Source organism: Epinephelus fuscoguttatus, linkage group LG11 (assembly GCF_011397635.1).
Source record: "Epinephelus fuscoguttatus linkage group LG11, E.fuscoguttatus.final_Chr_v1".
Taxonomy (NCBI): Eukaryota; Metazoa; Chordata; class Actinopteri; order Perciformes; family Serranidae; genus Epinephelus; species Epinephelus fuscoguttatus.
Window position 1 is genome coordinate 18,075,554 of NC_064762.1, and position 22,822 is coordinate 18,098,375.

General features: G+C 39.2%; 2 protein-coding genes across 2 annotated transcripts; both read left to right on the forward strand.

The window, feature by feature from the left end:
• The first annotated feature begins 3,015 nt into the window (after nucleotides 1–3,015).
• LOC125896654 (hydroperoxide isomerase ALOXE3-like) lies at nucleotides 3,016–12,039 on the forward strand. Its single transcript, XM_049589401.1, has 15 exons — nucleotides 3,016–3,221; nucleotides 3,408–3,574; nucleotides 4,927–5,131; nucleotides 5,215–5,296; nucleotides 5,756–5,878; nucleotides 7,207–7,310; nucleotides 7,517–7,689; nucleotides 7,869–8,012; nucleotides 8,106–8,309; nucleotides 8,892–8,978; nucleotides 9,131–9,297; nucleotides 9,417–9,538; nucleotides 10,252–10,352; nucleotides 10,986–11,156; nucleotides 11,253–12,039. Exons 2-15 carry the CDS (start codon nucleotides 3,428–3,430, stop codon nucleotides 11,430–11,432), a joined length of 2,010 nt encoding a protein of 669 aa, XP_049445358.1. The 5' UTR covers nucleotides 3,016–3,221; nucleotides 3,408–3,427; the 3' UTR covers nucleotides 11,433–12,039.
• A 949-nt stretch (nucleotides 12,040–12,988) lies between these two features.
• Nucleotides 12,989–22,396, forward strand: LOC125897570 (hydroperoxide isomerase ALOXE3-like). Its single transcript, XM_049590972.1, has 11 exons — nucleotides 12,989–13,048; nucleotides 13,312–13,472; nucleotides 19,392–19,596; nucleotides 19,751–19,856; nucleotides 20,033–20,136; nucleotides 20,393–20,565; nucleotides 20,749–20,892; nucleotides 21,119–21,322; nucleotides 21,629–21,715; nucleotides 21,878–22,017; nucleotides 22,267–22,396. The coding sequence occupies exons 2-11, from the start codon at nucleotides 13,332–13,334 to the stop codon at nucleotides 22,394–22,396; spliced, it is 1,434 nt and encodes a 477-aa protein (XP_049446929.1). The 5' UTR covers nucleotides 12,989–13,048; nucleotides 13,312–13,331.
• Nucleotides 22,397–22,822: the final 426 nt, after the last annotated feature.

Consider the following 22,822-nt stretch of genomic DNA (forward strand, 5'->3'; position numbering starts at 1 on the left):
TATTGATATTCAACACAATTTTCGATACCAAGGGGAAAAACTGACACTGAGGACATACAATATAAAATTTTCATTAAAAGGTAAATATAACCGGGCTATAACATGACAATGATGACTTTTCTTTTCTTAGTTAGTAGCAGAGAACAACAGTAAACATCAACAATAAGAAAGTGAGGAAGCGCAGCTGGTGCTGGTGTATCAGTTCTCCAAAAAATGAGTGTTGAAACCATTATACCATCTAATATTCAGAATCGATATGTATCCACTTTGAAGGTAATTCGCTGGAAGGTAATATAGGTAAAGTGCAGGTGATGAGCAGCAGGTAAGTGACTGAGTATGCAAACAGTTTTTTTTTTCTGTGAAGTGTGGCAGCATGAAGAGTTTGTAGCATGGAAACTTAGGGTATTTTCACACTTGGTCCTTTCCAGCCCTCTAAGCAGACTCAGAGCGGTGACTCAGCATTTTTTGTGCATATGTGAACACTCCAAGAGAACTCAGAGCCCTCTGAAGCGAGGGGGTCTGAGTTTGGTTCCCTTCAAGTCCATGGTTCAGTTCACTTAACCTGTGCCTTGTGAACACAAAAGTCTCCTGGTCCGCTTTGCCTTTTTGCTATTGTATTGTAGGCCCCCCAGGCTTGCCATAGACAGATCACACGCTATTTCAGTGGGATGCATAATAAATACAATGGAACCATTGCCACAGGTAACGACAACACGACCAGTGGATAAGGAGTACTTTGGTCCGACGATGAAACAACTGCACTCCCCCAGATATGGAACGAGGAAAACATCAAACAGCAACTGTTCACAATGCACAGAAATAAATCAATATATACCATATATAGGCTATAGTGTGAACAGAAAGAGCTGAAGTGGACCAGAGAGAGAACTGAGTCCTCTTTCAAATGTACTGACAATGTCAATGCCGGAAGAACTGAATCCCTTTTCTGTTCGTCCACTTTTTGGTGCACTTCACGAGGACTGAGTTTGGTTCATTTAAAAAGGTGTGAAAACACCCTTAAATGAAGACAGTTTTTTGTTCAACATTCTCAACAGGTTTCCTGTAATAAAGATCATGTAGAGTCTTTCAATAAGAAACATTACATTTAAGGCTGTGAGGAGTGAATGGGGAGAACTTTTCAGACGCATGCTCTGGGCAACAACAATAAAACCATGTATTCATCCAGTTTCTTTGAGTGCGGTGACCCATTTATTTTCACGTGCTCACCTCACACAGGTAAAACATCTTCTGTCTATAACTCATCTTAGGTAGGTTTCCACTTAACAGTTTCAGAGTTTCCACGCTACAAACTCTTCATGCTGCCACACTTCAGAGTCAAATAAAAGCTGTTTGCTTCCCCAGTCTCGCACCTGCTGCTCATCACCTGCACCTTATCTATATTACCTGTTTCCTGCTCTAGTGCGCCACCCATTGTACAAACAACAAAACTGCATCTATTTACATCTAATCACGATTAGTTAAACATGAATCAAAACAAATATAAAGAATATTATTGTGGCTCCAACAGGTTAACCAAATAAAAAATGAACTTTATTTATATAGCACCTTTAATGTACAGAATACACCACAAAGTGCTTTATAATTCAGCAGCATATACAAACACAGCAGAAAATATAACAGCTGTGATTAAGCAACTTGTTGCATATGAACAATAGGCTTTCCATCATCTTAGATGCTTTCTTTGGTCATTCACTCACTGTTAATTTTTCCAACATAAATGTGTCGTGTGGTGTGCTGTACCTACCTCTTAACACCCTGAAACCATGAAAGATCTATAAGCTACCTACACACAGCTGTGTGTGAGTTGAGCACCCTCTACTGGTAACATATTTTTTAGGCCAAGTGCAGTGCAACTGTGGTATGGGAGGGACATTCTCACACCAGGGTACCATGTTTTATTGTGCTACTGCTGTATAATCTAGAGGCTCTGTGAATTTACAATGATTCTACGACCTTTTTAGATGCAATGTGTGTACTGTCACTGATTTGCTCTGTCAGTAAAATACCTGTATTGCATATAATCAAAATCCCCTCAAACAAAACATTGAACTTTAAAAAGACAAGCAACTGTTCGCTTCCTTGTTTCAAACTAACATTCAATGTTTAACATTTAAACCCAATAGTCTGTGTGTGAGCATGGACAAATTACATACTTTGTCATTAAAGTTGAAGGAGTTCTGTGTCTGATATGGTGTGTGTGTCTGTGTCTAGTATAAGATAAGATAAGATAAGATACACCTTTATTGATCCCATAATTGAGAAATTCCAGGTATGAGTCTGCTTCTTAACAAGTACTATATGCTCCTGAATGTTAATTATATACAGCTATTAGAATTCAAAACAAGTTCAGACTAGTTTCATGAGCACGTCTTTCCTACAACATGTAATTCCAACCCAGCAACTGAAAGAACTCTATGTTCTTTACAACCAGGTCAGTAAGAGTTCAGTATTCAGTACTGAGTCCTTACATGCTCCCTCTTCTGTCTTAGTGACTTCATATGTTATGCAAGCAGTTTTATGCTGACTGGATATCTACACAGGCATTCTCTAAGTTACACCCTGCTATGAATTTATTACCATGTGAGAGGACACATATGTTCTTGCAGCTCATAGGCAGACATGCGCTCCCAGTGTGTTTGTGCTGGAGGTTTGTGTGTAAGTTGCACATTGGACCATAGTTTTCTACCAATGCACTCCCATGCATTACTGAGAGAAGTGGAACTTTAATAATTATACAAATGAATAGTAATACATACTGAAATTTCTTTCAAAATTTAGTTTGACTACCACTCCTGATAGGCTTTCTCATTTTTGTCAGTAAGTCAACCAACCCTTCCTGACTGTTTTGCCTACCAAGTTATGATTCATCGAACATAAATAATATTTAGAGAACTGTGTCTGTCAGAATTCAGGGTGGTTTTTGGCCTGCTACCAAAATGGGTGGTTTGTAAAACTGTAGCTCCTTCCCCTACAGTCTCCATTTCCGACAGATAGTAAAAAACAGAAACATAATTTTGAGTTACATCTCCTTTCATATCAAAGCACAATGTGGGAAATAGTATCAAAAAGGTTGTAGTTAGGCTGGAGGGGCTTACTACAGAAAGAGACTGAGTAAGAACATAGACCACAGAGAGAGAAAACCCAGACGTGCAGCTATAAGACGAAGAGGTAGTAAAAACAGCCTCCATCTCAAGGTACAGGTAAGAACTTGACTCATCTTTCCTCATTTTTATGACAACTGATGATCCAAACACTTAACATGTAATAATGTATGCAAGATAATACTATAAAGTTAAGTGTTTACAAACTTTTTGGATACCTGTGGACAAACAATTTGAGTATAGAGAAAGAAATACCAAGACCTTTTCGTGGATGGATTCTTCCAGACAGTTTCCACAGAGTGATCATGGCTGAGTACAAGCTAGAGGTGACAACAGGTGACAGGCAAAATGCAGGAACATGGGACCACATCTATGTCACCTTAATTGGAACTGAGGGGCAGAGTGAGAGAACTGAGTTGGACAACTATGGCACTGACTTTTCAACTGGGACAGTAAGTTAAATCCATTATATTTATATTTCATTAATTACTACACCTAACTATACTGTTACAACCCAGTATGTGTCTAGGGGTAAGGGAAGCAACATAAAACCAAACAATGAAGTGAATAAGGCAAGCTGCCCTTTATTCATACACAAAATAAACAAGCTACGCTTTTGTTAAAAAAAAAAAAAAGCGGTACAGAAAAGAAAAACACGTTCGCAGGCTCTGTAACACAACCCGGAAATCGGGCTACATGAAAGGAGCCTCGGTGGTAAATTACATTTAAAGTATAACAAACTCTGGGAAGGGCGGCGGGTGACGGCAAACCATAAAACAATTAAAACCAAACTCTGACCTGTCACCAACAAAATAAACACCCCAACAAAACTTAAACAAATCTGTCTGTCTGCTCTATGACTTACCTGAAAACACAAACGGAGCGAGGCAGACTGCCCAGGTTAAATCACAGCCGCCATTGCTCTTGACTCCGTGCAGCTTTTAAAGGTTTAGACGAGGGGCCAGTGAAGCGGTGATTGGCCGGAACCGATGATGACAGCAAAGGGGCCGGCCGACCAGCAAGCGAGGGAACACTGAATAGCAGCAAAGGAGAGCGGGCTGGAGGCGTGGTCCACCGGGGATTCCCTCCAGAAGAGCAGACAATGAGACACACACATAAATGATTGACAAGTGCTGGCCGAATAACTCCCATAATGACATGCACAGCACATTAAACACAGAAAATAAATGTACTAAGGTCCGGAGACCGTAACATATACATAACAAATAGCTCATTATGTGGAAATCTAGTGAGCACGTTTCAGTTTATAATTCAAAGACTGTGAGGCACAGAATCAAATATTTGGATGACTTCAAGTTTACATTTGGTTTTTCATACAGTAAGCCACACCAATTTGATGAGTTGTCAAGTTCCTCTTCAAGGTGTGGCCTTAACCACCATAGCTCTTACACAGACTGACCATAAAAACACAATCTAACGGCAACTCATCTTTATCTTTGCTACATTTAATTCCAGTGTAACATATTTCAAATAATCCACTATTGTAAACAGCCCAAATATTCTCAGACAGGGTTTTAGTTGTTCGATAAAATCAGGGCTTTCACCAGCTAGTTGGCATGATTGTCTATCACAACATGTACTCTGATGCAGATTCAGATTTCAACATTTTTCAATATTAAAATCACAATTTAAGAGGACTTTCCATTCTTGATGGGCGTTTTTACTCTTTAGATGAAGATTTAATGTTCTGCTAAACATTTTAGGTTAAATGTGTATATACTACACCAAAACATACATGTTGAATTGTAACTTTGTGTAATTTTATATTAATCCTTATTTCAAGACAGGGACCTACACCATGAAAACCAGTTCGTCTCTGGGGAAACTTCTGCTGGTCAAAGTGGAGAAAGACCCTTTTTTGATTCTCCCAGAAGATGAGTGGTACTTCTCCAAAGTAGTGGTAACGACTCCAGAGGGAGAAGCCATTCTTTTCCCCTGTTACAGATGGATTTCCAGGGGAGAACTGGTGGAGCTGAGAGGAGGGAAAGGTCAAATTTCCAGAATAATTGATATACAGATTACTAATATTTATATTTATGGATATTAATTCTTTGTACTTTTCTTGCTTTAGCCATGAAGGGTTTTGAGGAGGACCATGCCTTGTTGACTGACCACCGGAAAAAAGAGATAACACTTAAAAAGAGCTTGTACCAGTAAGTTTTAACGTGTGCAGTGTAAGAGCAGATTATGTTAATTGTTTGTGTGTTATGGTCTGACTGTGATTGGCGGGTCAGCCTATATAGCCTAGGAACCTTTGTGGCTCGTCAGGTGTTTCCAACTGGAACGGGAAAAACAGTTTTTGACTGCTGTACAGCAACATGTTATGCTCCGTGCTGATGTGTTGTGTGAGAATGTGTTATTTAAAGAATGAGATGTGAAATAAATGGACTTGTGTGCATCGTAACTGAAAAGCAAGTGGACTCTCATTCATCCGTCATGGTAAAGTAAAGGCGCGTCAATTAGGTTTCCTGTTGAAATGCCTCAGTGGCTTAAAGCATTGGCTTAGCCTCTACATGCAGTACAGTACGTACATAGAGCTGCTGTGATGATCTTATAAGTTTATCTGGAAAAATGTCTCACGTTCTTCTCTGTAACTTTGTTTGGTTTTTCAGATGGAAGATTATGGCTGATGGACTACCCCAAATCATCCATGTCAATAAACAGTCTGAGCTCCCAGCTGAAATCCGCTTCTCCGAGTCCAAATCAAGTGAAATAGATAATACAAAAACCATAATGTGAGTCTACATACATATAAACAGTGAACACAACTAGGTTCCAGTAGTCATATTCATATGTTTTGAGGAAAAAGTTTAATTTAAAGGGCCAGTGTGTAAAATGGGTTGAAACAGTGACATCAGTGGTCAAATTCTAGATTGCAGGGCTCACTCGCTCACCCCTCCCGTCGGGTAAATGACGGTGGGCTCGTAGGGACAAAAAGCCTTGCGCACGACTTTTTCAGGAGTAGGTCTATCTAGCGATGAGGTGAATATTTATTTAGAAATCTAAACCATGTTAATATATTGTAATGAATCCCTCACAAGCAGGAGACCAGAGGAGCGTTCGGGAAAAAGGCCTGTTTATTTGAGCACTCCAAAAACTCCGGTAACACTCCACTCCGTCCCAAACTCTGACTCTTCTAGCGTAACAGACACACTTCATAACTTTACACACATCCTCGTTTACCATACCGAGTGGGGACCCCCCCTCCCCTCTCTGCTCAATCTCCAGCCCTCACACTGACTGACAGCGTAGCCGGTAAACAGAGCTCAGCTGTTTATTTAGCCTAGCAATATCTCCGGACTATAGTAGCTGCAATGAACAACTTTGAATGTGATTTTGAAGAGTTTCTTGTAGCGGACACAGACCCAGAGCCATACCTGTTTGAGCCGGAGCATACAGATGAGGAACTCCATGTGTTTGATGCTGAGCGGGAGAGAAGAGAGGCTGATTGCACAGTATGGGATTCGGTGCTACTGCTACCATCGTTGGGGAGATATACCATCAGGAGGAAAAGCGCTATAGAGAGTGCATCACAAGGAGTGAAGTTGCGTCTTCTTTTCCTCGCAGATGACGGTTCGGGTTCATTCTCTCCTGTTGCGTGGTAAGTGTGGTCCATTCGCAAACTTTATAACTAAAAAAACTTTTTACTACTCTCTATCGACGAACTACTAACACTCTCTGCTGTTTCCTCCTCCTTCTTCCGTCCTTCCGCTGTCTTCGTTGGTTCATTTATACACGCGAAACGTGTTCTCTGGCTGGCTGGATTGTCCACTCAGTCTGCCGTACATGCATGGTGGCGAAAGATGGCGACCTCTCTAAAGCAAGGCCCTTGCTATATATATATATATATATATATATAAAAGGCTATGAAAACCAAATGAATTTTATTTTATAGCGATCATACACTTGTATAAACATATTAATAGGTAGAATATTCAGATTCAGGTTCAGATTGACAATAAACCATGCGAAATATTACACACTGGCCCTTTAAAGCTTTATTATCAGTATGTGCTTTATTTCTGTATTGTGTTTTTCTTTTTTAAACCCTGTTTTACTTCAGCGGTCTTGAACTGAAGCTTAAGGGAATGCTTGGATCTAAAGAAAAATGGGAACGCATTGAAGACATGAAAAAAATCTTCTGGTTCAAAAAGACGACAATATCAGGTAGATTTTTTTCCCCCTCATTTTCCAGTTCTGCAGCATAAATTATCACAAAAATGTCACTGCCATAGTTTCAAATAAACACACATACAGTATACAGTAGATGTTTCTCTTGGGTAAAACAATGACAATGATCATCATGTTGTATTTCAAACCCAAAGAAAGGAAAACATTTTATATATTATTTTTTCTAATTGCTGTTCTTCCAGAGTATGTTTCAGAGCACTGGAAGGAAGACGACTTTTATGGATCCCAGTTTCTGAACGGAGTCAACCCCAATGTGATCAAGCGCTGCTCAGAGCTTCCCCCAAACTTTCCAGTCACAGAGGAGATGGTGAAGCCGTTCCTGGCAGAGGGAACCTCTCTGCAGAAGGAAATGGAGGTATGAAAGAAGAGTGGCTTTAAATGGCTCATAATCTTTGCTTTGAGATGACTTGTGCATTTAAGGAGAGTACTTAAATCACAATGGAAAGTCCCTGCATCCAATTGCCTAGATTTATTACAAATCTGTGATACCTCTTGATGTCCCTTTTTTTTATTCTGTCTTTCCTTCCCGTACAGAAAGGCAACATATTCCTCTATGACCAGAAGAAGATGGATGGAATAACCCCCAGAACCTATAATGGTGAACCTCTGCACGTGACTGCTGGTCTCTGTTTACTCTACATGAACCCAGAAAACAAACTGATGCCAATAGCAATACAGGTATTTAAATGACAGAGCAAATCAGTGGCATTATCTATACTGTATAAACTTGTGTAAACTATAAAAATTAAATATGTTTTTATCACATTCCAGCTGCACCAACAACCCTCTGAGCAGAACCCCATCTTTCTGCCCAGTGACCCAGAGCCTGACTGGCTGCTGGCCAAGATGTTCATCAAAAATGCAGATTCCATGGATCATCAAGCTGTTCAACACCTCATGAACACTCACTTTCTGGCAGAGGTCTTTACTGTTGCCGCTCTTCGCAGCTTCTCTGTGATTCACCCCCTCTATAAGGTAAAATTACACAGCTGAGGTCATAGTGCTGGTGCACTTTATTCTATTCATTTGAGCTGAACTGATGACCAGGGGCGTATTCACAAACATTCTGAGAACACTCTCTGAAAGCTCCTAACTTAGCTTATTTTTTTAAGTAAAGACTCCTGGCTTAGGAGTGATTTAGGAAAGTTTTTAGAGCAACTCTAACCAAGGAAGGGACAGAGACTTTTACCTTCGTGAGGAGGTGTGGTTGGCCCTGTTACTAGGTATGACACATTATTTTAAAAGATGTGATTGGTTGTCACAGACACACCCTTTTGTGAGCCTACAAGGTGTGGACACCTAGTGGAAATGAAATGCTGACTGTGAAAGTGTTGCCATTGTGTGCGTACCCCTAATGAGACTGACCATATTAGCCCTACATGATCAAAAATATAGCATTTCATTTACTTACTGTCACAGAAAACCTGTTTCAGTTTTTGTTTGTTTGTTTGCTCATGACTTCCATTGATGATTGACACACCCAGGATGTGCTGCTTGTTGTTCACTTAAATAAGCATCATACTTTGACTTGTAATATTTTTCCATCTGTCCGTACAGCTGCTGTTTCCACATTTCCGGTACACTCTCCACATAAACACTGGAGCCCGCACAACTCTTTTAGGACCAGCGGGGGTTTTACATCTAGTATGGCTCTTTAAAATACACATTTTCTGAATCTGCAGATTCCAACTGTGTTGCATTCTAGCAAAACTTGAAGGTGTTGTTTTTACAATGTTAATTATTTTACTTCAAGAAACTTTTGGATGGTAAATATTTGTTGATCATGAACTTGATAGACTACACTTGGCTATGACGGACTGTTGGAGCTCATGAGAAGGGCTCACTCTGAAACAACCTACAGCTCCCTCTGCCTGCCAGAGAACATCACTGCACGAGGACTGGAGTCCATACCCAACTTCTACTACAGAGATGATGGCCTGAAGTTGTGGAACATCATCAACAGGTTACCTTTAAATGAATATTGCAACCGTCTCTCATGATTTATTTTACAAACAATGGCTTAGAGTCATTTTCCATGTACATATGTAACTATTTAAAATCAAATTGTTCTGTGTTCACCAGCTTTGTGAAGGCAGTAGTGGAGTACTATTATCCCTCAGACAGTGAGGTGCTGAAAGACACTGAGCTGCAGGATTGGATCAGTGAGATATTCACACATGGCTTCTTGGGAAACAAAGCTTCAGGTATGTAGCCCATGTTCCCAATAAATGACACTGAAGTTTCCAAGTTTCCAAATATAACGATAATAAATCCTGGAATTCAGTTTTTGATAATATTTCCCTTATTCCTTATATGCATCAGAAATATACTGATGAGACCAATTTCTTTCTCTTTCATAGTTCCAATATTTTCATCATAATTTTTTGGTTGAAAGGTATCTAAACCCTAATTGGAGGATATTATACAGTAAAAAGTGATACTGCCATTTGTCCACTGTTTAAATCTACCATCCACGTCAGCTGGTATGAATGTCATAAATCACCTGACTTAATATTCAAGTATTTCTTTCAAATGTCTTCCAGTTCATTATACCAAATGTTTAAAGGGACTGCTGTCCAGTTAGTCAGATTGTCTAAGAGTTTTTTTTTAAGCTGGTATTGATAGAAGAGGTATATTTTTATTTGATTTTGTTCTACTTCCTTCCATTTTGCGTCACACTTTGGATCACATCAACGTACTAGAAGATTTAAGAGCCTCAAATGCATTTTTTATTTGTTTGAAGTTGTGAATTCTTGCCTGAGACGAGGGTGTTTTCTGGCACAGCGCAAGTTAGGGGTTAAAAATATGAAAGCAAAACATAAAAAAATGTATTTGTTTTATATATATGTCCTTTAAAAATAATGTTTCACCCCCGAAAAATGCCACTAATTAACTGATATAATTTTGCTGTCAACAGGGTTTCCAGCAGAGTGTCAGACTGTCGTGGAAGTGATCAAGTTCATCACCATGGTGATCTTCACAGTGACAGCTCAACATGCTGCAGTAAACAATGGGCAGGTGAGACCATAAAAAGCTGAAAAATAGTTAACTTTTTGTAGTTTTAACAAACCTGATACTGGATCAAACAGCTCTAATCTATGGAACAAGCGGCAGATTTGGGAGGTGTTTATTATTTTTCTTTCAGTGGGGCACAAGCTGATTTTTACAGTGGTTATCCATAAAAGATTGGCCTATGACCTTACAATAATAATAGCAAACAACTGAAGACTCATTATAGACAAACTAAAGCATGTTTATTACTATAACTATGATGGCAAGGGTCCCCCATTCTTAACCAGGTTAAACATTCAGTGTGTCTTTTTTGAGGGCGTGGACAAACAACATAGCTTGATATTTAATTTGGAGGACTTGTAAGTCTGATACAGTTTTTCCAAGAAGAACTTGATTTAAGTACCTAGTGAGCATCTACCAAACATTCTGAACCATGACTTTCTATCGGGATAGCTGAAGTCACAAAATCATGCTCATATGCAGAAATTTTCTTGTGTCAATCTCATTATTCTGCTGTTAAGGTTGAACATCCAGGAAGGATGTTGGAAGGAAGGAACAATAAGCAAAAAAAATATTTATGAGTGAAGTGAATTTCAAAAATTAATATGAATACATACAGAAACTTCTTTTATATTTTAGTATGACTACTACTCCTGGGCACCCAATGTCTCCCTCCTGCTGCACAAACCTCCACCAACCACTAAGGGGCAGTCAAGCATGAAGACAATTTTGGAGACCCTCCCAGATGTTGGTGAGACAGTAAGCTTTGTAGCCATGGCGTGGATGCTTACAAAGAAGTACACTGATGTGGTAAGTTTGGTGATGATAAACAAACAGCGAAAAAGAATGTACCAAACAAAATACTGTGTCAACGTGATCGACTGTTTCGTTTTGTCATTTTGGCAGGTTCCCTTGGGTTCATACCCTGAGGAACGCTTCGATGAGCCTGCCCCTAAGCAGATGATGAAGGAATTTCAAGCAGAGCTGTCCTCCCTCAGTGAAGCAATCACAACAAGAAACTCACGGCTTGAAGTGCCCTACACATATCTGAACCCTGCTGAAATAGAGAACAGTGTAGCAATGTAACTAAGCCTGATAAAGCCTTTTGTTTCATTTTCTTTTTATCTTTCTGCATTAGTGAACAATATCAATACCTTTTTAACACCTGTATTGCATGCAGTGTTGTCAGTTTAACTCTGGAAGGCTATATTCTAGGTTGTATCATGTTAGTGGGTCTATGGTTGGGCACCTGTATCTTTGTGTGAGTTACATAGACATATGTTGAGAAATAACAAATGAAATAACAAATGAGCAGTTTGGGTAGCAAATGTTTAAGCTTGGACTCATGATATGAGTCAGTTAGGCCATAATCTAAAACAGTAAACATCTATTGACCACTGACAACATAATGTGACGGAATGTTACTGTTTAGTGCTCCTTATTATAATACAGGAATTTGTCTTTAATAAATGATCTCACATGAAACTGGGCACCTCAGCATTTATATGCAAGCAACACCAAGAATTTGGTAGCATATTTTCTGCCCACTATTACAGCGGCTGTAACAGGCTGTGACATTAACTGAAGTTATTTACACATGTGCTGTGTATCTAAGTTCTTTTTACTTTTTGATCATGTGAGTGCAGAACAATGTATATTGTGATGTCAGCTGATGTACTTTTGCAAAAAAAAAATTAAATAAAAAGAAACCATACATGTTCCTACTGGTACTTGAATGTCTGCGCAGTGGAAGAAAACAAGACGATGGGGAGCAAGGGAGAAGCAACAGGACATTTCAGAGTAAAGACAAAATAAATTATATTCTTTTTGTTAATACTGGTCATCTACAGGGTCCAGTACTGGGAAACAAAAATAAAGTTTGGGAAAAGTTGAGTTAACAACACTAACATTCTGTGGAACCCATAAAGTTCTGTGTCTCATGTTGACCTGCTTTGAACTCTTTACCAAGTAAACAGTCAATTGATTTCAACTGCTCTGGCTCTGATTTCTTCGTCAGAGTTCACATCTGTGTTTTCAGAACCTTAACCATAGACATGTCTTAGTATTCAGATACTTCGATTACAGCATACACAATAAGATGAAGAAGTAGCTGAACAGGTGGTGTGTGATATTTGTATACAGTCTGGGCTCTACACTATGTTGAGTGTATGACATTTATATGAGTGAGTGCTGGCACATTATAAATATACCTTTCTACTGTCTGTCTGCTCAGTTTCAGTGTCTGAATTCCTGTTTTCCATGGAACCTCAGTTAATTCTGTTCAGACTTGCTATCCTTGCCAGTATGCCTCTTCATTTTTTTGCAAAAAAAAAAAAATCACCCAACCCTTTATGCCTGCCCCGACTACATGCATTTAGGTCCTTCACTGTTTGCTTTGCACTCACACTCCTGACCATGTGACTGATTCATCACACAGAACTGATATTCACTGAGGTGTATTTTAGGCTTTGTTTTTTTTTTTTTTGTGGTTTTTGGCCTGTGACCAAAATGGGTGGTTAAGTACGACTGCTGATCCTTCCCAGAGATTAAAAACCAGAAACACAACATACATTTTGAGATACATCACCCTTTATATCAAACCACAGTGGGGGGAGTAGAACACAGACCACAGAGAGAGAAAACCTGAATCTCCAGCTGTAAGACAAAGAGGTAGTAAAAACAGCCTCTGTCTGAGGGTACAGGTAAGAACTTTCCTCATCTTTCCTCATGGTATGATAATTAATGATCAAAACACTGTACATGTCATAATGTATGCAAGATACTAATAGGCAAGGTTAAGTGTTAACAAGCTTTTTGGATGCCCGTGGACAAATATTTTGAGCATAGAAAAAATATCCAGGGTTTTCCTTGAATTAATTATCTGCAAATAAAAACAGCTTTCTTTTGCAGAGTGTTGGAACATTCACTCTGCAGTTTTAAGATTTTATCTTGTTTCTTTTTCCAGACAGTTTCCACAGAGTGACCATGGCTGAGTACAAGCTAGAGGTGACAACAGGTGACATGCAATATGCAGGAACATGGGACAACATATATGTCACCTTACTCGGAACTGAAGGGCAGAGTGAGAGAACTAAGTTGGACAACTTTGACTTTTCAACTGGGACAGTAAGTTAAATCCAGTTAAACATCACTCACATGGTGATTTCTTACATTAAGTCTGGGATTATGTAACACCTTCTGTTTGTACAAACATTTATGTTGGAGTCATATTTGTCTCTATCTAGTGACTAAATAGAGTACATCACGTGTAGCTTTTTTTATTTACTACTCTTAACAAGACACAGCATAATTGTGTGGAAATTTAGTGATCATCTCACATTTCACACAGATCAAAGCAGAAACTATTTTGTGTTTCAGAACTGAGAACACTACAATAGGATAAAGCTCATTTGGGTATAAAAAAAACGGGGGAAACAACAATTCTACAGATCCACAAAATCAGGCTCCCATTTACTGTCTACAGAGCAGCTCAAGACATTATACCATGACATCACAAATTTGAGATTTCTCTGGTTTCTGGCTTTGAGAGAGTAGCTTATGTTCACTAACATTGTTTGAACTTCTTAGAGCTGGGTTGAAAAAATCGATTTAATCGATTTTAATCGATTTTCCTTTAAATGGCACAAAATCGATTCATTAATTAAAAAATCGATCTTTTACTATAACTATTTTCCTCCGTGGACGTGTTGTACAGCCGGTAGCAGACTGCAGCAGCCTGCAGTACTATCAACCCAGGTAGTCTCATGAGATCAGCATCTAGCACCTGAGGTCATGGCGAGAGATCTCGCGAGACGGCCGGACACTGAAGACAGAGCAGCCAACAGTGGTGGGAGCGCATCCACTGAAGGCATGGGTCTACAGTGCGAGTATTTCCACTTGCATTTTCCCATATAAATATAATGCTAATAATGTACGCATGTTTGTTAAATGCACATCAGTTTCACAGAAAAAGATTAAGAAATACCACTAAGCATCAGCACACTGCTAACTGTTGCCTCAGTTTGTGCCTCATACAGATCTGCTGGTAAAGTTAACTTAGCGTTAGCAAGCGTGATAAAAGATGGCAGAGAGGCGGCATTGTGCAAATAAACCAAAGATTTATTAATTCTCTGTGGCAGTAAATACATGGGCCGATAACAAATGTGTTAACTAACTATGCTAAAGCTTTACAATCTATTCAGGGCTGCCGACGACAACGATAACACGACAAACAGCAAAGCTAACGTTACAGCTAACAAGCTAACGTACTGGCGCTCCTCAGACACTGGACAGCCTCTCTGTCCTTAGCCGCTAACGTTAGCTCATGTGCAACACAGGCACCACACAGAAACTTCTACAAAGGGTCATAATGTGCTTCCAGTAGTGTTGTGACGTTCACGAACGAACCGATTCTATTGAACGGCTCGTTAACATGAACGATGGGAACCGAGTCGCAGCTGGGAACCGTTCTTTTTTTTTTTTTTTTTTTAATATCACTGTGTGCTCCTCCTTTGCTCCTCCCCTGAGCAAAATTCATTGTAGCCTGCTTTGTTTTTTAATGTTTATTTGTAAGTGTTAAGGTCACAGTGTTGCATGAATAACAAGTCATGGTAGCTTTACACACATACAAACAATTTGTATAAAGGGTAAATCCAAAATAGTGATGTCACTGTCAAAGCAGAGTGATATGGCACAACCTTGTGGAATATTTACAATGAATCCAGATCAGACTTTAAAATCTAGTCCACACATCGAATGAGGTTATAATCAATATTTCAGAATAATTCAAACTCAGATATTGGTGGGATATCTAATTTTGTATTATTTTGTTCCAAATCTCACCCCATCATACCTCCCAGTGATTATTTCCAAGATAAAATGAGTTATCACCAGGCTGGCTTCTTAAAACTTAATAAATATAAAAATCAGTCAAATGAGCCAGTTTTTTTGAACGGCTCTTTGAAAGGAACGGCTCACCAAGATCCGGCTCCCCTCAAAGAGCCATAAATCCCATCTCTAGCTTCCAGTGACTGTCAAATCGCCAGCGAACGTTGTTTACACAGACACGGAGAACAGCGAGCCTGCTCTCACGGGACAAAGATCCTCTGAGAAGCAAGACGGTTCACTCTGCTCTGCCGCCAGAAACAAACTGGGAGGCAAAGATCCTCTCTGAAGAAGAGGGTTCACTTCGCTGCAGGGTTCACCTACGTATACTGTTTCTCTTCTGATACAGTCCATGTGTGCATCACAACCACTGTAGTGTATTGCACAAAAGCTTTCTAATGCTGTGTTCCCACCAAACGCGAATTTGCGTCAAGATTACATACAAAGTCAATGCAAAGACGCGATTAGACACGAAATCGCACCGGGTGGCACGATGGACGCATCTAGCGCAACGTGATGAACGCGATGGACACGATAGAGGCTCTAGCATGGCGCGATAGACGCGAAATTCGCGTCCAATGCCTCATCGCTCCAGTTGAAAATATTGAACTTTTGAGGCGCGAAGCCAATCAGCGTTGAGATTCTCCCGACGTCACTGGCGTGTGTCAACAACGTCCAGTTGGACAACGTCCAGTTGTTGACACAGCAATAAACTACTACTCACCGGAGACAGATGGACAGGCGCTCCGCAGCTGAAATGGAGCGCCTGTAGTTGGTGTCCTGCTGGGAGATCCTGGCACCAACCCTTGCCAACAGGTCCTCAAACTGGGCCCCAGTCAGCCTGAAGTACCGCTGAAAGCGGCTATCATCCAGACGGAGTTCCTGGAGGAGGTGGTGAAACTCGCCGAGCTGGATGCGCTTCTGCAGGATAGGGTGAACCCAAAAATGACGGCGTTTGGCCCTCCGATGCATTTGGGACTTCCAGGGCAGGTACAAAGCAGCGAATCGATCTGGAAAATCTGAATCGATACCCAGTCCTAACTTTCCTAGGAGATGGATAAAACATTGGACTACATAATTTAGGTGGTGTTCGATACAATAAAAAATAATTAAGTTATATCAGGGTTATCAGAGAGAGACGCAGCGAGGGAGGGAGATGCGCCGACGGAGGAGCCCGCAGCGCCAACACCACCCACTGCGCTGTCCGCGATGTGTGACCTGTTCAGGGAGACATACAGAGAGAGTGTTGCACCTGCTGCCTCCCTGCCTACCCTTTTTGAATTAGAGATGAAACGTTACCAGAATGAGACACCACTACGAGTCGACCAGGATCCACTCTTGTGGTGCACGCACTATAGTATCCAAACATTGCTCATATAGCAAGGCAGAAGTTGGTCATACCTGGCACTTCAGTGAGGTCAGAACGGGTGTTTTCATCCGAGTGTCACATTCATATTGCGCCAGCAATAAGCATCTTATTTTTTGTGTTTTTTTGTAAAAAAAAAAACCCCAAAAACAAATAAAAAATAAATAAAAAAATAAAAAATAATAATTAATTCGAAAAATATTCGAAATCAATTTCATGGTGCTTTTGACAGCCCTAGTGTGATTGGTGTTTTGTCACGGTGTTCAGACACCACAGTACCTATACTTTTAGCGTAGGTGTGCACCCGAACATTGTCCAGAGATTTGGTGCTGCTGTCCTGGTTGTGATATTGGAGATGGGGGTGGAGGCACGGTCGAGACGAGAGTAGAACAGAACCGTGAAATACCTGGCGTTTGTTGACAGCTTGATTTTGAGGCTTTGTGTTTCGCACTGTGCATGTGGGACTCCACTGCCTTGATTCCCATCGTGCCGATTTTGAAACATTTCTTGCACAAAATACACCGTGCCTCGTATAAATTGCCTGGTACCAGTTTCAGCAATCCAGAAAAATCTTTGTTGGACACCCAATTTTCATTAAATTTAAACTTTCCCATGTGGTCCGACTGCTACATGAATGACGTGCATCTGCTCTGAGAGTCACGGCCGCAAACACATCACTGTTTTGTTGGTTCCGCTCTCGTGATTGCATGACGTTACTGCTATTCAGCAAATTATTTTTAAAAAATAAATGTTACCTGTTATTTTTAGATTTGAGACTAACTGCAATCATAAAATCCTACTTACCATGTTAACATTTTTAAGACTTTTGAAAGATTGATTTAAGACATTTTAATGCTAATTAAGGCCTTATTTTTAGATTAATGAATTCAACGCCTTTTAAGACTTTTTAAGGATCCGCGGGAACCCTGTATATGAACAGCATACAAAAACTACAAATAAAATTTAAAAGTTACACATAAACAAATCAGTAAACTAAATATAATATGGAGTCAGTAGTAGAAAACTGCATTATCAGTGGCGTCAATTTTTTCTATATAGGATAAAAATGTTTAAGTTTAAGTTTATTTACTTTATTAATCCCCCTGAGGGGAAATTCAATGTTTTGCATTTAGCATAACATTTCTGAACACACCTTCTTGTAGAACAGCACATTTTCACTAATGTTAAATTATGTATAATATCTTTAGTCTATAGCTTAAAGAGGAGATAAAACACCAAACAATATGTGGTTACTTAGTGGACTGTGGTTACTTGGATGTTAACCTTAGGGAAGACATGATCCTGCAATTATACTTAGCACTCACCTCAACTGGCTAGAAAACAAGATGGCATTTCACTTTTTTGCAGCCATCTTTTAACGAGCTAGATGGTTACGTCCCAAGATCGGGAATGAACAGGAATGAATGCAGCCAAACTGACCATGAGCAAAGGGGAACACACAGGTATATATACGCACAAAACTAACCAAAAGAACGAGATACAGTTGGAATAGGTGGATATGGGCCAAAGGAGGGAAATGGGGATTGGCTTGCAACAAGGGTGTGGTTGGCAAGATTGAGTGGAGCAAACAAGACTAAAACAGAACAGGTGTGAAGGGAGACTTTGGGAACAAGGAAGGACCAATGAGACTGAAGGAAGACAGGTGTGATAGAAATAGTGGGAAAACACACAAAGACAGGAAGCAAAACCAGACGTGACACATGAGAAGACAATCTACAAAAAGCATCGGCAGTCATTTTTTTTAACTTTATCTATGGTTCTTTGTTTCTCATCAAAACAGTAAAATGAGAAATGTGCTCTGCACTCTGTTTAACTGTATCCAACATGGCCGCTGGGTCACAAACTTACTCAGTTTGCAGCTAAACAGTACACTGAAATATGTTTCAGAAAACATTTGAGGTGAGAAATTGGCAATGCACTAACAAAGTCTTGATTCATATGTGATCAGCACTGCCTGGTTTGACAGTTTGACCACAGTTCATGAGCAGTGATTGACACAATTAGAAGCTGTGTTATAGACTTGTCAGCTCTGATTGGTTGTTTTTGTTCACTTCAAGGCAATACAGTAGGCAGATGAGTGTTTTTTTTTTCAATGATTATCTCTCATTTAGTGCTGTGTGAATATAGTGACAGTTTCTGCAAATATGAAAAAAGGTTATTTTGTAAAAAGTTAACAACCGCAGCTTTATAAATAAATGTAATATACAGTGCTGCTAGATCTCCCCGCTAACTGCTAACAAATATGGATTTAAGCTGAATTTTCATTTCATTTTTCATTTCATTATTAATCAATCAATGTATTTGTCACATGAAATCATGTAAATTACCATTTTAGTAAAATCCTGCCAGTTACTTCAATTTCTGAATTAAAAAAAGTACTGTAATAGTTTATATAAGATTCATATACGACAGTCAAAGGCATGTTAATTTTGAAAAATTTTACATTACTCTTTTTTCAATAAATTTTGAATTTTGGATTGAACAACACTCTACAAATGTTTGGGTCACTTAAGCTGGAAACAATCCCACCATTGGAATCCAATTCTACAAATAGTATAATACTTTTCATATTATTGTAGTCTAATATTTATCTATAACTGTGCAGAAGTACGGGTTTAACAGAATAAAGAGACAAAAAAAATTAGCAAAGCATTTATATGTTGATTCTGAATTTGAATATCACCATGAATGAAGCTTTGAAGCTTCAAATTATTCAGTACAGCCCTACCATATTGTATTTCTTTGTTTATGTTTATATTTATCCTTAAATCAAGACAGGCATCTACACCGTAAAAACCAGTTCATCTCTGGGGAAACTTCTGCTGGTCAAGATGGAGAAAGACCCTTTTTTGATTCTCCCAGAAGATGAGTGGTACTTCTCCAAAGTAGTGGTGACGACTCCAGAAGGAGAAGCCATTCTTTTCCCCTGTTACAGATGGATCTCCAGGGGAGAACTGGTGGAGCTGAGGGGAGGGAAAGGTCTGCCTCAAAGCCCCCAAATAATTGATATGTACATCATTAAAGTGAAGATTTATGGATATCACTCATTGATATAATTTCTTTGCACACTGTTTACTGACATTTTTGTAAGTTTCGTGATTTTTCCGTCTGTTATGTTCTTTTGACGCCTCAGCCATGAAGGGTTGTGAGGAGGACCATCCCCTGTCTGAGCTCCCAGCAAATGAAATCGCCTACTCTAAATCCAAATCAACTGAACTATATAATACGAAATTAATGATGTGGGTCTATATATAGATCTATCTATCTATCTATAGATCTATCTATAGATAGATAGATAGATAGATAGATAGATCGATGATAGAGATATTGTATTGTATTGAATTATTATTAGTGTGTATTATTAAGTGTGTTGTTTAATCCTGTGTCATGTTTAACCCTTTTTTTCTTACTTCAGTGGTCTTGAACTGAAGTTGAAGGGGCTGCTTGGATCTACTGAAAAATGGAAAAACTTTGAAGACATGAAAAAAATCCTCTGGCGCAAAAAGACGACAATGTCAGGTAGATTTTTTTCCTATTTTCCAGTTCTGCTGCATAAATTATCACAACAATGTCGTTGTCATGGTTTCATATGAACACATAGATATAGATGTTCCTCTTGGGTAAAATAATTCATTTTTACATAAAGTAAAAACCTTTCAGTGACCAACAAATAATACTGTTTTGGGTAAAATGCCCATGATCATCATGTTGTACTTCAAAACCAAAGACAGAACAACAATTTAGATATTGTATTTTCTATTTGCTGTTCTTCCAGAGTACGTTGCAGAGCACTGGAAGGAAGACGACTTTTATGGATCCCAGTTTCTGAACGGAGTCAACCCCAATGTGATCAAGCGCTGCTCAGAGCTTCCCCCAAACTTTCCAGTCACAGAGGAGATGGTGAAGCCGTTCCTGGCAGAGGGAACCTCTCTGCAGAAGGAAATGGAGGTATGAAAGAAGAGTGGCTTTAAATAGCTCATAATCTGTGCTTTGAGATGACTTGTGCATTTAAGGAGAGTACTTAAATCACAATGGAAAGTCCCTGCATCCAATTGCCTAGATTTATTACAAATCTGTGATACCTCTTGATGTCTTCAATATTTCCTTCTTGGGTCTTTTCTTGCCATACAGAAAGGCAACATATTCCTCTGTGACAAGAAGAAGATGGATGGAATACCCCCGAGAGCCAAGAATGGTGAACCTCTGCATGTGACACCTGGTTTCTGTTTGTTGTACTTAAACCAAGAAGACAAACTGATGCCAATAGCAATACAGGTATTTAAATGACAAATAAATCAATGACATTATCTGTACTGTATAAAACTAAGTAAAGTCACCGGTCTAGTCATATAATCAGATTACATTTCACCATACATTAGTGTGTTGTCAGAGGGAAGGCGAACTGCACTAATTTAACACATACAAATATTACTATTCTTATTATTGTTATTATCAATATTAATTTTCTATTTGTTTATTCATTTATCATTTTACATTCCAGTTAGAACAGCAACCCTCTGAGCAGAACCCCATCTTTCTGCCCAGTGACCCAGAGACTGACTGGCTGCTGGCCAAGATGTTCATCAAAAATGCAGATGTGATGGATCAAGTAGCAGGCCAGCACCTCATGAACACTCACTTTCTGGCAGAGGTCTTTACTGTTGCCGCTCTCCGCAGTTTTTCTGTGATTCATCCCCTCTACAAGGTAAAATTACACAGCTGAGGTCATACTGCTATTGACCTTTTTTTCTATTACCTTGGCCAGAATCATGGATCATAAAAGAGTGACTTTTTGCAGTCAGTTGTAAAAATAAGTCTGCCCTTGGATGCATGAAAACATTTTTTAATCCAACAGGGTGTACTCTAAAAAAAAAAAAAAAAACAAAAAAAAAAAACAAAAAAACAAGAAGCCCTCAAAGAAAGCCTGTTGTCAGTTTTGTTTGCTTATGGCTTTCTTTGGAAGTTGACACCACCAGAATTAACTTTTAATTTTTTCCATCCTTCTGTACAGCTGCTGTTCCCACACTTCCGGTTCACTCTGTCCACAGGCATTTCAAGCTGCAAAACTGTTTTGTCACCAGAGGGGATTTTAAATTTTGTATGGCTCTTTAAAATATACATTTCTGAATATTCAGACTATTCCACTTTTATTGCACCATTGCAAAACTTAGTTTTAACCTTTGATTTGTTTTACTATATAGACTTTTTTCTACTTCAAGAAACATGTCTGTAGATGAATATTTGTGCATTATTACTGCAGGAGCTCATGAGAAGGGCTCACTCTGAAACAACCTACAGCTCCCTCTGTCTGCCAGAGAACATCACTGCACAAGGACTGGAGTCCATACCCAACTTCTACTACAGAGATGATGGCCTGAAGCGGTGGAACATCATTAACAGGTTACCATTAAATAAATATTGCAAATGTTTGTCATGATTAATTTTACTAATAATGGCTTAGAGTCCTTATGTCTTTTCAACTCACCCTACAGAGCATGCACACCATTATCAAGGCTAAATCTTTACTGCAGCGGCCTGGGGTTTGATTCCAGCCGCCTTAAAATGCTTGAAAATAAATAAATAAATAAATAAATAAATAAATAAATAGATAGATAAATAAATATAATTAAACTGTTCTGTGTTCACCAGCTTTGTGAAGGCAGTAGTGGAGTACTATTATCCCTCAGACAGTGAGGTGCTGAAAGACACTGAGCTGCAGGAATGTATCAGTGAGATATTCACACATGGCTTCTTAGGAAACAAAGCTTCAGGTACTTAAGCCATATAAAATAAGCACAAAAAGTAAGAACATTTGTTTTTGGTAGATTATTTCTTTATTGTAACAGTGCTTCTTGGTAATACATCTTATACCACTGGAAAGCCTGTTTATTTACCTTTTAAATGGTGCCACATTTGTAAGGAGCATGCATTTGTGGGATGAGCAGCAGAGCTGAGTATGTGGGTTGTGCCCATGAAAAAATTGTCAAATCTTCTCTGCCAATGCCAAACAGCTTTTTTTTTCTTGCTGTTGACTCTTGTTTGGTGTTGTTTGGTGGATTGGATGATTGACGTCTAAAGAAACAAGATATTGGAAATTTAACAGTTTATTCATCTACAGTAACAAACAGGAGCGTCAGTAGCATGTGACGAATTATACCAAAACAGTCTGGCATCTTGTCCTCATGCTGGTCACCAGCCTGGTCAC